The sequence below is a fragment of the Leguminivora glycinivorella genome, chromosome 8, assembly GCF_023078275.1.
Source record: "Leguminivora glycinivorella isolate SPB_JAAS2020 chromosome 8, LegGlyc_1.1, whole genome shotgun sequence".
Classification (NCBI taxonomy): domain Eukaryota; kingdom Metazoa; phylum Arthropoda; class Insecta; order Lepidoptera; family Tortricidae; genus Leguminivora; species Leguminivora glycinivorella.
In genome coordinates this window covers 20,404,490-20,419,550 of record NC_062978.1, presented here as the reverse complement: position 1 = coordinate 20,419,550, position 15,061 = coordinate 20,404,490, and the positions used below count along the sequence as shown (strand labels likewise).

The following is a 15,061-nucleotide window of genomic DNA, read 5'->3' as shown; positions in this document are numbered from 1 at the left end:
TAGTATAGGTATATGTATTTGTCATAATTTGTATATTCAACCGTCGGTATTAAGCTCCGAATTTTGAGATGGGTTTCTATTTACCGATGGCAGAAAAACACTGTCATTCATACCCTCGGTAATGAAATCTCAATTCGCGTTAATAGAACTGCAACCTGTTCATTACCACGGTAATAGAAAATTTAGGTATGTTGGCTTCAATAATCATTTTATGACATATAATAAACTAAAATGATCCTAAAACTCTTCAAAACTAATAGTTCAATAAATACTCTTCCATAAAAAAAATATTTGTGGTCGTTAATGAGCTTTGATACCCTTAATTTTTTGGTATCTTTTGAAATCTGCTTAAGTACCACGTTAATAGGCGCCATTACCTTATGTCTCAGGTTCTTGATTGTTCATAATTTTTGTGTTGTTGCAATTGAATATCACGTAACGAGGCATTTTTTATGTTTTGGTTGACTTCAACTTACAAAAATTGACGCCCGAAAGCTGTAAGCTGCGAGTAAAGACGGACAACTCAGTGGATTTCACTGAGTTCATTTGACACGCTAAGTAGATACGTTTGCTTGATCTATGGTATATATGACATCTGTACCTTGCACACTCCTATGTAGGACCTGTAATGGCAACTGCGATAATTCTAGGTATATTAGTGTTTGAATGACTCTCGCTTTTAGTTTTCTTGCTGGTTTGTTTCAACTTTTTTGGATAATCATTGTTTTATTTTTTGTTACAGTGTAATGGACCGCGAAGCACTCATCAAAGATGATATAGAATAAGATTTAGAGGTATTGGAAGACCAGGGCTAGGATCCTAGGAACCATCGTGCCAATTTTTTGGATTTTTTTGTCTTAGATTTTTTTTAATAAAGAGGTACTGTAATCTTTACTTATTTTTTTATTTTTGTCTTAGGTACTGTAATCTTTACTTATTTTTTTTATTTTACGTAGTTTAACATCTTCCTCGTGCACATATGAGTCCTATAATGTATTTGACATCCTTAAGTCATACAAATATGGTACCAAACTTGGAATAAAAGCATAATGAATACCTCTATATAGATTGAGACCCTATTTTCCTCCAGAGCAGAAGCTACCAAAACCTCAAAAAACTAACATCAAAAATCACGGTGAAAATCCCACTTCGAAAATCCATCCTTGGGCCCTAAGGACCAATCCTACCAAAGGAAATCTTTGGTTCAGCAATAGCCGTATAATTTACCCTACAGACGCAACTACTGTGGAAACGGGAGCTAACCGCGGCGAATAATAGAAACAAAGGCCTTTGTTTAACAGATTAGGGCAAAACTGAAAAGTTCATCTCAGAAAATTCATACTTTATAGCTCACCCCTGGGCGAGTAACTATACACATCGCCGCGTCTCTTTTATTTACACGGGAGTGATTATCTTTTGTTCGTGTTTATAGCTCACAGTTTACTAGCTCACGGTGGGACCAGTGCCTATATGCATTTAAATAGCATTGAATCTATTTTGTACGTTGTAATATTTTGTAGTCCTCTGAATTAAAATAAATACTCAAATCGTTCCCTTTACCTACTAACTGTAATCCTCTTTAAAATCTATTAATTTATATCCCTTTTAAGAGTTGGACGTTCAAATTCGAAGAAAGTTATTTATATTTCACTAAACTATCAGGTCTCAAGTTACCTACTGGCTTAATGAATCCGCTTTAAAACTGACTTTAATCTAGATAAAAATTCCAATCACGTTTCCACGTAGAACTGTATTTTAATGAACTTTCAAGTTTCTATTTTAAAATAACATTTGATCCCAAGACAAATTGTTATTGACGACCGATCTGGCGTAGTCGGTAGTGACCCTGCCTGCTGCTGCGCTGCGGTCCCGGGTTCGAATCCCGGTAAGGGCATTTATTTGAGTGATGAGCACAGATATTTGTTCCTAAGTCATGGATATTGTTTTCTATGTATATGTCGCAGTAAGATAGATAAAGCCGTTATATAGTTATAACCCTAGGGATATAATTATATGTCGTGACATAGTTAAACGAAAGCGATTAATTGCTATCTTACTAGGAATATAACTATAATACGTTACTAGTTTAGTGATATAATTATATGACTGGATTCAGTTTAGTGAAATGATTGTAGGCAGGAGTGCGGCCGTGCGGCGGAGGTATAGTTATAACCCTAGTGATATAATTATATGCCGTAACATAACGATATCACAGAAAAAGTGGCGAAAATTCAATAAATAATTATGCACGAAAACTCAACCGTGACGTGAACGACAACTGATGCCGAACGACTGCCTTGTGGTAGCGGGTAAGCTCCCGCCCCCGTCTCCACTGCATCCCCGCACTACACTGCTACAATTATACTACTGAACTTAATCCAGTAATGTAACTATATTACTTAACTAGAGACGTATTATAATTATAATATATTATTCCTAATATATTATCCCTAGTAAGATGGTAAGGAATCGCTTTCGTTTAGCTATGTTACGGCATATAATTATATCCCTAGGGTTAATACCTCCGCCGCACCGCCGTAACCCTGGCTACAATCATTTCACTAAACTGAATCCAGTCATATAATTATATCACTAAACTAGTAACGTATTATAGTTATATTCCTAGTAAAATAGCAATTAATCGCTTTCGTTTAACTATGTTACGACATATAACTATATCCCTAGGGTTATAACTATATAACGGCTTTATCTATCTTACTGCGACATATATAAGTAGAAGTACTGAGTACCCACAACACAAGCCTTCTTGAGCTTACCGTGGGCCTCAGTCAATCTGTGTAAGAATGTCCTATAATATTTATTATTTATTATTATTTATTCCCTTTTCAACCCTTTTCTTAATGTAATGACTGAGTGGACGCTCGGAGCGGAATGTTTGGCGTACACCTCATTGACCTCATGCAGCGTCGACTCTGACACTTGTATGTGTTTCTATTGTTTGACATGCACGGCCCACGTCCCACCGAACGCCCAATATGAGCGGGCGCTCAGGCTTAGTGCCTTTTCACATTATCCGGTCCGATATCGGACCGATATTCCATACATTACAGGCGCCATCTTGGATTTTTTCTATTGAAATCTTTCCGACATCCGGTATCGGATCGGATAATGTGAAAACGGACTTACAATGAATTTTAATTACTTGTTCCAGTGACTCTGGCCATCGCTGTGCCCGACTTGGAGCTACTAATAGGCCTGGTGGGAGCCATCTTCTTCTCAACCCTGGGTCTCCTCATCCCGGTAGTAGTCCAAACTGCCCACTGTTGGGACAGAAACTTGGGACCTTACTTAGTTGTTGTGTGGAAGAATACTCTGCTGTTGCTGTTCTACTTATTAGTTCTAGTTTCTGGGTGCTACGCGTCTATTACTGAAATGGTTGCAAAATTTTCGTAGTATTCGTGTAACGTGATTTTAAACAAAGCCCAATGGTTAGAAGAGGTTTCAATTGAAAAATAATTAAATGTATATAATTAAGGTCACAATTTTTTTTTTTTCATCCAGACATCAAATAATTCTTCATTGCCTCCCTAAGTACATTAAGCTACAAGTGCGGAGAAAAGGGAATTCCCTCTTCGAACGTCTATTTTACGACGTTTTACAGTACACATTTTTATTTAAATTTTTGATGTAGTTGCATAATGAGGTCATTAGTTAATTAGTTATGAATATTTCATTGCACAACTATATTTTATCTCGAGCTGATTAATTATCAGTCATATATTTATTTATTTAATTTATAAGATATAGAAAATAAGATAACCATGTCAAAAAAAAAGCCTTAACTAAAAATAATTACAAACAGTAATTAGTCAATCAATACCGCTCCGCACCGCCTCCGGTGCAAAAGTGCCCATAATGCTTGCGGCATTACCCCGTTGGATCGCTATGGCCAGCCTTTGCACCAGAAACGATTCGGAGCGCGGGTCTTCTCCCTTTAACCTAAGTCGACGGCCCACGTCACGCACAAAATGCTTCATATATTAATCATTAATTATTAATATTTCATATATTAATTATTAATTCATATTTGTATATGTAATATATATACTATACTGACGTTTACAATTCATTAACATAATGTTTGAATGCTTGTGTTGCGTTTATTATCAGTATGTGTCAGTATTATCACTTTGGCTAGGCCGGCTACAGTGTATAGTATACTGAATGGTTCACTAATTTGCAAAAACGTCTTTCATAATAATCTTCTAAAGGAAAAGTACAGATAGATTTTTTTTAATAATACTTAAGCGGCATAACGTTATCGGCTTTTGTGTTTTCATAGCAAGTCGGGTGTGTTGTGGACGCACGGTTCCTAACACTTCTCCTCGCTTCGCTCGGCGTCGAACTTAACGGTGACTCTGGGACTGTATTTTTTTTTCTATCGAGTCGGTTGTGGGGGCACAACGCAATACCTATTACCTAAGCATTTAACCCACTTTTCCGCTAAGAGAAAATAATCCTGCTCTTTTAATAGTATGCTGTATGCTACACGACTAATATGGTACATAAGACGTTGCTATACTAAAGTTGCCCAAATTAATGTTCTGCGAATCAATATGCTGCAAAATCTTATCGTATTTTTGGTAGTACTAATGGCTACTAATCCTTATGCAGCATTACCATTCGACCGAGTGTTTCTGCGAAGCACCAGAGATTATGGATATTATGTGGTTTGTGGAAGCACGTTAGTTATGCGAAGCGTAGGTATTTCTGAACAAAATTATTCTGCCAGATGAGGGTAACCTAATACAAATATGCCCTAGTGAGCACAATAGTTAATCTCTTGCGTCGCTCATAATAATAATAGGCGAGACGACTAAAAAAAACGAATTAGTCCGTTAGTTAGAGTATCAACGAATTTTAGACACGTATTTTTTTATTTTTTCTCGTAAACGAAAAATGACGACGGTACAGTGCGTTGAAGTTTCGCGTGACGTCATGCATAGGTACAATTTTTACTTAGAAGTGACGTCACAAGCCCCCACTCCGGAACTTTGATGCTCTATATTTTTGTATTTTTTCATTAATTATAAAAAGCGAAAAATATGTGTTCAGTATTTTTGGACGATCTAACTGACGGACTAAACAGAATGCCATTTTTTAAATGTAGTCGTCATCCCTACTTATATTATATATACATGCATCATCATCATCCTCCTTGCGTTATCCCGGCATTTGCCACGGCTCATTAGCCTGGGGTCCGCTTTGACAACTAATCCCAAGATTTGGCGTAGGCACTAGTTTTTACGAAAGCGACTGCCATCTGGCTTTCCAACCTGAAGGGTAAACTAGACCTTATTGGAATTAGTCCGGTTTCCTGACGATGTCTTCCTATATTATAAATACCTACATACATATAGAAACTATTTTAATCTAATTACTGATTAATTTAACAACTGTTCCTGTTAAACCTATTTACATAGTTGTTTCATTTATACGAGTTTATCTTCTTTTCTTCCTTATACTTTTTTAGTCTAATAAAATTCGTAATTTCACTAAAATTTTAGCAACATCAAAGAAATTGTAAGATGGGTAATATCATACAAATTTTAACTTGAGGCTATCGCTGCCTGGTAGAATTGACGTTAAATGATGTAAGGTACAGCGGGGCAAGCCTCGACTGGGGGACAAATGTAACTAATCTATTTTTTCCATTATTACACTATGATGTTGAGTTCTACATGTGTCCACTGAACACGCCTACCATGTGTAACCGGTGGACACTTTTTAATAGTGCAAACATTATAAAATATGGAAAAAATGGACCAGTTACATTTTCCCCCCCAGTCGAGATTTGCCCCGCTGTACCTTATGAAATATTTGTTTTAGATTAATGACAGTTAATATTTTCCTCTTAGCTTGGTCTGCCAATACAGCAGTATGTATAATGCACAGACGGGGTCACGTGACATTGAAATGACCCCCTTGACTTTCTACTATTGTAGTTTCAGCAATCCATAAGGTTATTGGGGACAAATAAATAGGTGAAACTATGAGTTGAAATTAATCGCTTTTCTTAGCTTTAATTTAAGTACAATTGGGATTAATTGACATTAGTCAGAGTCACATATAGGTACATTGATTAATTACTTTTATTAGTTTTCAGTCACTCGCTATAAATTGACAAGGCACAATTAAGTAAAGAGAGATTTTGCACAAAGTTGTCCGTCCCTCTTAAGCTTATATTTTCGTAGAACTTGACATAATTTACACGGCGAGCAAATTCGCGAGCAAGTATACAGTCTGAACAAAAATAGTGGAAATCAAAAAGTGGCAACATTGTAGTCTCATCCCTTTCAAACCAATTGGTATGTGTGATAAAACGGGACGGCACTACCATATTGCCACTTTTTAATTTCTACTAGTTACTTTCATTGCGGACAGTTGAGGGTACATACAATTCAGCACTCCACAATGAAGAAAAATTACATGCCAGTAGGCCTAGCACATGATGGCCGCGGGAGTATGTCGCCGCGAGATAGACTACCCGTCCTTATGTCATTAATACAGTTAGAAGAAGACGTGTCATCTATCTCGCGGCGACATACTCCCGCGGCCATCATGTGCTAGGCCTACTGGTCCTACCAAACCGAACTCGGGGTCGCGGCAAACCTCGACGGCATTGGCGAGATGACCTTGACGCTTTTGATGAGAACTGGTGGGAAACGGGTCAGGACCGGGATACGTGGAAAGGGAAAAGGGGGGGGGGCCTTTGCCCAGCAGTGGGACACTCTAGGCTCATATAAATATAATCTCGCGCCAAATATTCGCTATTATTAGGTATATACCTAAAATCAGAATATTACCTATTTAGTTTTAACGCTCGGTCTGAAAATGAGTTCTACACTAACTTGACGTGATGCGATATTCATTTCGATTGGGCAACTTTTTATTAAGTACAGTCAACCAATTGGAACCCTAGGCCACTGTAGAACTATGTCATAGTGACGTTATAAATCAGATTGTAAGAAATCCCTTACAGCTTGTCATTTTGACATGGTTGTAGAGTGTGTGAGAGTGGTTGACTGTACCTAATCGAGTTTCTTACTCTGAGCTTGCTCTGGCTGAGAAAATTCAATTTTGTAATATTTTAACAGATAACTTCTGTTTAGTCTAAAGTGGCTCTGCGCTTATTCGGCCGCAGGTGTTGCGCCTTCCTGGCCCTCTATATATAATGACTTTTTTAACGACAGCAATTTCGTTCCAAAGAACTTTTCTAGTACCTATCCAATTTGGTAGAAATGAAATTGTATTTTGTACAATCGTGTTATAATAGAGAGCTTATCAGGCCACGAAGCTTACTGTGTGAACAAAGTACATTTGATTGATTGATTGATTTATTTATTTATTGATAAAAACGTCGTTTTACAAGTCAATATTATAAACGATATTTACTTACACAATTAAATTAAATACTAGAATATTTACAATAATAAAACATACATTTTTTAACAATAAAATTTTATATTCATAACATAATTAAATTTAATTCAGACACTAAGCATAATAGAGCACATAGGATAGGATACACAGGATATAGTAGATTATACACCAAGGGAATAAAACACTGTTTTATGTCACGGGCGCGAAATTTGCAGTGAGGGATTCAAGCGCCCAAGACAAAAACAGTTTTATTCCCGAGGTATATACTCTACTTTTCTCACCTTATGCGAGACAAGAAAAAACAGCAAATTAATAGTGTTTATATTTATATATTTAAGAAAATAATTATAATTTAAAAATACAAGTTTATATTTGGGACATTAGTCCAATTATGGAAACTTGTCACAACTCGTTTCTGACAGCATTTCAACAAATGAAGATCGTGCGTCAAATGAAAATCGACTCGGTCGCGGCTTCGGTTTTTGAAAATCGAGTTGGCCATGCCCGCCGCGGGCATTATGGCTTAACGAAATTAGACTTTATCGTCATAGCAATAAGGTGCAATTATTTGGCAATTACATTATTGCGCCGTGTGTAATAATGAATTTTCATACAACATTATATCACGGTTGTTGACAAGGGATATAATGTCATGCTTTCCGTGAAGTTCTAATGACATATAATCCGACTTTGTCGAGCATGAGGTGAGAAAAATAATTTAATTAATTGACTCCGCGGAGAAACTCATCTGCGATTAAGAACGACTTAAGTTTCCTAGTAAACTCATTGTCACTTTCCACTGACTTTATCTCAGTTGGAACCGAGTTATAGATTTTTGCCCCAATGACACCGAGTGAGCTCCTAAGCTTAGCAAGTCGCTTTACGGGGGCGACTAACATTGGCTGTCTGCGGCTATTTTCGCGACTACTACTTGTTTTGTACGTAGCGAGGTTTGACCTGACATACTGGCACGCCTTTTATATACCGAGGGTAGCGTTAACACCTTGTTGTGTATAAATAACTCTTTATCAGGGTGGTCATGAGCTTTTCTAGATAATATTCGCAGTGCCCGCTTTTGTATTTTGAATACCCTGTCCCGACTCGCAGCCAAGCCCCAAAGATCAACACCGCGGATTAAGATCGAGTGGAAATATCCATAGTAAGCTTTTCATAGGTTATCCGTCGATAGAGTAGGTGCAACCCTGGACAAGGCAAAACACGTCGAGGAAAGCGAGTTGCACAACTGATCGATGTGGGGGGACCATGTAAGTCCGGAGTCCATTATGTATCCAAGATATTTACTTTGATTTACTTGTGGGACTTCAACTTCATTTATTTTAATGTCCAGATGAGATATGTCAGGACGCCTTAGCCTAAAATGCATAATGTTAGTTTTCTCTACGTTGAGAAGCATTCCATTTGCAGTAAACCATCTGTCTATCTCAATCATGGCATTGCGAACCATTGCTTCCAGATCACTAATGTTTTCCGCGTGCACTATCATACATGTATCATCGGCATAAATGACAAATTCTGAGTCGGACGAGGCTGAGGTAATGTCGTTGATAAGCATTAGAAATAAATTGTTTCCCATGCTCGAGCCTTGAGGTACCGCACAGCCGCCTACTGGTTCTAACAGGGATTTTACATTTTTGACGCTAGTGCTTTGTTTGCGGTCCTTTAAGAAAGAAGAGATTGTGTTGTAAAAACCACCGTTTTGCGTTTATAAACTGGTTGAATTTTTACATGCTTCAGGATATCAGGATATACACCTATTTCAATACATTGGTTAAATAACATTAACAGTAAAGATATTACGACTGGAGGAAGGTAATCAAGTACGCGGGTTGACATGTCGTTTATATCTTTTGAGTCCTTTCGTTTTATATTTTTAAATGCTTTTAATATTTCTTGCAAGTTAAAATGGGTAAATTCGAATTTAGGAGGCATTTGCTGTAAGTATTCAACCAAATATTGTATAGCAACGTCACTACAAGGTTTTCTCATGCGCGGATCCAGGGGGGGGGTCATGGGGGTCATGACCCCCCCTGGAGCCCAAGTTGGCCATACAAATAGACCACGTGACCCCCCCTTGGGCCCCGGGCCTTTACCGATCCGCGCTTGGGTTTTCTATTGTGTAAATTTGTGTCAATGTAGTAGTGATTAAGTAGAGCGGCGGCTGATGCGGCTCGACCATCTCCACAGTCGCCGGCCGACTTGTTAACAAGTACGTCTAGTGCCACGGTCTTGTTTTTATTTTGACTAGGTACATGTTTCCGACGAGATTATGCACCATATGCTGCGACACATATTATCGCCAGCATTCTCAATTACGCTATTTACGTAACTGCGTCGGACGTCAGCTAGCTTGGTCCAATATTGGGACTCGTGTGCCAGTAACTCGGATCTCACACAACACTGTACAAGATTGAAAAGCTGGATTAAAACATTTATAACTGTATTGTATTTTGATTGTATACAATACTTATTCTAGGACTTAATTAAAATAAGAAACTTAAAGTTAATGATACGAGTATCTACGAAAACTAAATATCGAAAGTGCCGTAAATAGTACCCAATCAAAAAAGTAGTCTTCATGCCCAGGATACAGCATCAAGTGTAACTAGATTTTTGACAAATGACGCTAAGGTCTTATATGTCCCTGATACACGAAATTGAATCAGAAAACACTAAGTAATATTACTCGATCAATACCTCAGGGCAGCGTTCTTGGTTGCCTACTATTCCTAATGCGTCATACATAATGCGACATAAAACAGTGTTTTATTCCCTTGGTGTATAATCTACTATATCCTGTGTATACATACATACAAATAGACCACGTGACCCCCCCTTGGGCCCCGGGCCTTTACCGATCCGCGCTTGGGTTTTCTATTGTGTAAATTTGTGTCAATGTAGTAGTGATTAAGTAGAGCGGCGGCTGATGCGGCTCGACCATCTCCACAGTCGCCGGCCGACTTGTTAACAAGTACGTCTAGTGCCACGGTCTTGTTTTTATTTTGACTAGGTACATGTTTCCGACGAGATTATGCACCATATGCTGCGACACATATTATCGCCAGCATTCTCAATTACGCTATTTACGTAACTGCGTCGGACGTCAGCTAGCTTGGTCCAATATTGGGACTCGTGTGCCAGTAACTCGGATCTCACACAACACTGTACAAGATTGAAAAGCTGGATTAAAACATTTATAACTGTATTGTATTTTGATTGTATACAATACTTATTCTAGGACTTAATTAAAATAAGAAACTTAAAGTTAATGATACGAGTATCTACGAAAACTAAATATCGAAAGTGCCGTAAATAGTACCCAATCAAAAAAGTAGTCTTCATGCCCAGGATACAGCATCAAGTGTAACTAGATTTTTGACAAATGACGCTAAGGTCTTATATGTCCCTGATACACGAAATTGAATCAGAAAACACTAAGTAATATTACTCGATCAATACCTCAGGGCAGCGTTCTTGGTTGCCTACTATTCCTAATCTATATATAAATGACCTGCCTAAAGTAGATAAATTTTGCATCCTTTTTGCTGGTGACATATATTTAAATTTGTAATAATACCTTGCCGCCATGAATTACATTTGAAAAAGCCTTAATTCAATCCCCAAATATAGTAACCTAGTTAAATAGTCATAATTTACAGCTTCAGTGAAACAAAACGTGCAATTTAGACCGTATGAGAAGCGAAGCATAAAATATAACCTCGTCCTGCCCAATGTGATTTATAAAGGACATATTCCATTTTTTGGAAATTATGAATTAAGCCATGTTTTACCTAAACCGGGGTACAAATACTCTACCCTATTTATTCAACAATTTGGTTTAAATTTCAATTTCTCAAGCTGTATATGGTGGGCAGGACGAGGATAGACTTCTCGGATCATTTCAAATCAACATTAGAATGCATCCAAACTTTTCCGGCATCGAACCCAAAGACAATGACTCTTTTTCGATAGTAATTTGTCCAAATTGTAGTTGGAAAGACGACATTCAAAAGACTGTGGGTAACGACCGTCGCCATCGAATCGGCTATCCTATATCATCGATAATTCACGACGACGCCCACCTAAGGGACCGTCCACACTCAAGAGACGCTTGTCCACCGACGTGGAACGGACGTCAGCGCCACGCCGCCTGAATGTAATTTAAAAAACGTCTCCTCAGTATATTTTTAACCGCCGCCTCAAATCTCTCAAGGAAGGTGGTTCTCAATTCGTCTGTTTTTTTTTGTTTTGGACCGATTTTGAATTTTTTTTTTGATTGAATGTATATGCATACAGATTGGTCCCATTTTTCTCAGAACCCAGTTAATTCTGATGATGGAATCCTGGAGGTCCAGAACCCAGTTAATTCTGATGATGGAATCGAGGGAACTCCTCAAATCTGAAAGGCACATAAAAAATATGGTGATTTTTGTGTTGTTTTAAGGAACAGCATAACGCACGGAACAGTGACATTTGGTGCAGTGGAACTGCTGATGATGGTCAGAACCGAACTCCTCAAATCTGAACGGCACGCTTATAGTGACGTTGGTATTTTTATAAGAACAGCATGCACTTAGGTACGTCCAGAAAAGTGACGTTTGGTGCAGTGGAACTGGCTGATGATGGTCAGAATCGAACTCCTCAAATCTGACCGGCACACTTATAGTGACTTTGGTATTTTTATAAGAACAGCATGCACTTACGTCCAGAACAGTAACATTTGGTGCAGTGAAACTGGCTGATGATGGTCAGAACTGAACTCCTCAAATCTGAACGGCACACTTATAGTGACTTTGGTATTTTTATAAGAACAGCATGTACTTACGTCCAGAACAGTGACATTTATTTAGTTATGTTAAGAATATTGAGTTTTCAAGTCAAATTTTGTCAAGCTTCGATTTCTTATATCGGATTCATGAGGAATTGAGGAAACTCTTCAAACCTTAACGGTATACGTATATTCATTTGTGTTGCCATCAAATAATTAAAGCATTAAAATCAGTTTTAAAAAATACCTACACATTTCTACATAATCCAACATTCGCAGATAGCTTTCACCAGAACCCCAAAAATTCTGAACGTAAAACGCGCCCCCAGGCGGCACGGCGCGCGCCAAGCGACGCATCGCCTGGGGCGCGCCAAGCGACGTTCCTTGCGCGTCCTTCCTATACAAAATGTACTGAGACGTTTTTTAAATTACATTCAGGCGTAGAGATGGGTAGTGAGTAAATACTCAAGAGTAAATATCGAGTAAATACTCAGTATTTACTCAAAATACCCGTATTTACTCGTTTTTACTCAAATTGGTGGGTATAAACTATTTAGCGTGCTGAAATGGAAATACAAATTAGAAATATTGGTGTAGTTTGTTATCGGCTACTAAGTTAAGCAATCAAATTTATATGAATTTTATTTTAAAGACGTGCTCTCCATACATGTAACTATTTTTCACAAAAATAAAATTCAGAAATTACCAGTGTATTATACATCATCTGATAGGTCTTTAAAAACTAATTGAATGTTTCTAAAAAAGTTTTTTAATAATATGAACACTTTTGGAATAAAACGATAATTAAGGCCGAAATAATGTTTATACCTTTATAACTTTCGAATTCGTTGTTGTAAAAATATCCAGAAACCGTCAAATCATTGCCCATATAATACAAAACACAAAACTAGTACTTTAAACGTCATCAGCTGAGCCATTTTTGAGTTTTCTTTAGAAAACCCTTAATAAAAGGTCGTAAGTGCCACATTAACAATCACTTCCGAACGTCATGCCATTATCCAGAACATCAATTTAATTTAATTCTCATACTTTTACTGTAAATACCTGCTTTTTTAAAACAAAACTGCTAACTAAACATTATCACTATTTTTTTCTCACAATGATTACCTCTTTTTCGACAAACTAAGACTCCCATAAGCTTCTAATAATATAAATCTCATTTAAACATGTCCACACAGTTAAAATAAACACGACTAAATACTTAAATCTCATTTTTTTAATTATTTTTAGGTAACAGTTTCTACTCACCCAAATGAGTAAATACGAGTATTTACTCGGTGCTTTGAGTAAATTACGGGTAAATACTCAGTATTTACTCACCCCTACCCATCTCTATTCAGGCGGCGTGGCGCTGACGTCCGTTCCGCGTCGGCGGACATGCGTCTCTTGAGTGTGGACGGTCCCTAAGACACTTCCATAGACACCGAAGGTTTGATTTCGTCACGTCTCATCGCCGTCGCGTGACCATTTTCCACGAAAATCTCGGCATTACTTCTAGATGAGACTAGCCCAGTACCCATATTCTCAAAAGGGCGATAAATTGTTGATATGATGATGATTTTCTTTAAACACTGCTTCAATTTGTGCTTGTTTTCAATTTGTGCTTTAATAATCATGCATTTAATCCTACGTAAGCCTATTAGGAGCCTAAGAGCTGAGCGATAATTAATACTTATTAGAGTGTAATTATACTCAGATACTCACCACTATAGTATGAAAATGGGCAGATGTGCACATACAGCTTTATATTATATGAACTATGACTTTCAAACGACGGAAACCATTCGGCATTATGGACCTTTGGGAGGCGTGCACGGAGCCGATGCCAATACGTAAAGAACCTTTTGACACTTTAATGAAATGTACGGGTGCACCACTAGTTCCGAGCAATTAAAATAATGTTTTTTTTAGCAAACCTTGACACATATTATATTTTTCATAATATATGTGACTTAAAATGGACATTTTGGCATTCTTATGTTTGCACATTTTATAGAACTTACTGGACATTATTTAGCATTTTATTTACTAGCTGTTCTTTTGGTAAAGAAAACTTGAATATCCTAACTAATGCGAACAGCTATAAATTCCCCTCTGACTTAAAAGTTTCCAGAGAACCGCTCTTGAAAAATTTCTAATACTGGTAGCTTTATTTTCTTTGTACAAGTTTTAGACTAGAAAACTAATACCTACTTGCGAGATAGTTAGGAATATAGCCATACTAGCCTTTGCCCGCGGCTTCGCTCGCGTTAGATAGACAAAAAGTAGCCTACGTCACTCTCCATCCCTTCAACTATCTGCATTTAAAAAATCACGTCAAATCGTCGCTCCGTTTTGCCGTGAAAGACGGACAAACAAACAGACATACACACTTTCCCATTTATAATATTAGTACCTACGAATAAAGAGAAGCTTACCTGTAGGTAAGTAGTTAGTTGTAGCAAGTTGTAGTTATCGCTAGTAGTGTTTGGGTTGCTTCGTAGACATTCGCTTCGAAGGCAGCGGCCTTTAGAGGCAGGGTCGCCATGTACGGATGGTATTAAAGAAACAACAGCTTCGGAATATACGATTTATTCTGACTGATATTAGGTACACGATTATATAGGCAGCAGTGGCGGCTGGTGAAAATGTTTGCTAGGCAACACTGAGCAAAAAGAAACCTACCTTAACATTGGTACCTTACATTTTAGGCAAGCCGGTTTTCAGTCATAATGAATTGTTTGCGTTGGTGGCCTAGCGGTAAGAGCATGCACTTTCGATCCGGAGGTCGTGGGTTCGAACCCGGCTCGTACCAATGAGTTTTTCTGAAGTTATGTGCGAATTGTCATTTGATATTTGCCAGTCGCTTTT

The 15,061-nt window shown here is 37.8% G+C and overlaps 1 protein-coding gene across 1 annotated transcript in view; it reads left to right on the top strand.

The window, feature by feature from the left end:
• The window catches only part of LOC125228972 (proton-coupled amino acid transporter-like protein CG1139), a 91,435-nt gene extending 87,941 nt beyond the window's left edge, over window positions 1–3,494 (top strand). The window contains exon 9 of the mRNA XM_048133718.1: window positions 3,173–3,494. Coding sequence (XP_047989675.1) covers window positions 3,173–3,414 — 242 coding nt within the window. The 3' untranslated portion in view covers window positions 3,415–3,494. The remainder of the gene's footprint in view (window positions 1–3,172) is intronic.
• Window positions 3,495–15,061: the final 11,567 nt, after the last annotated feature.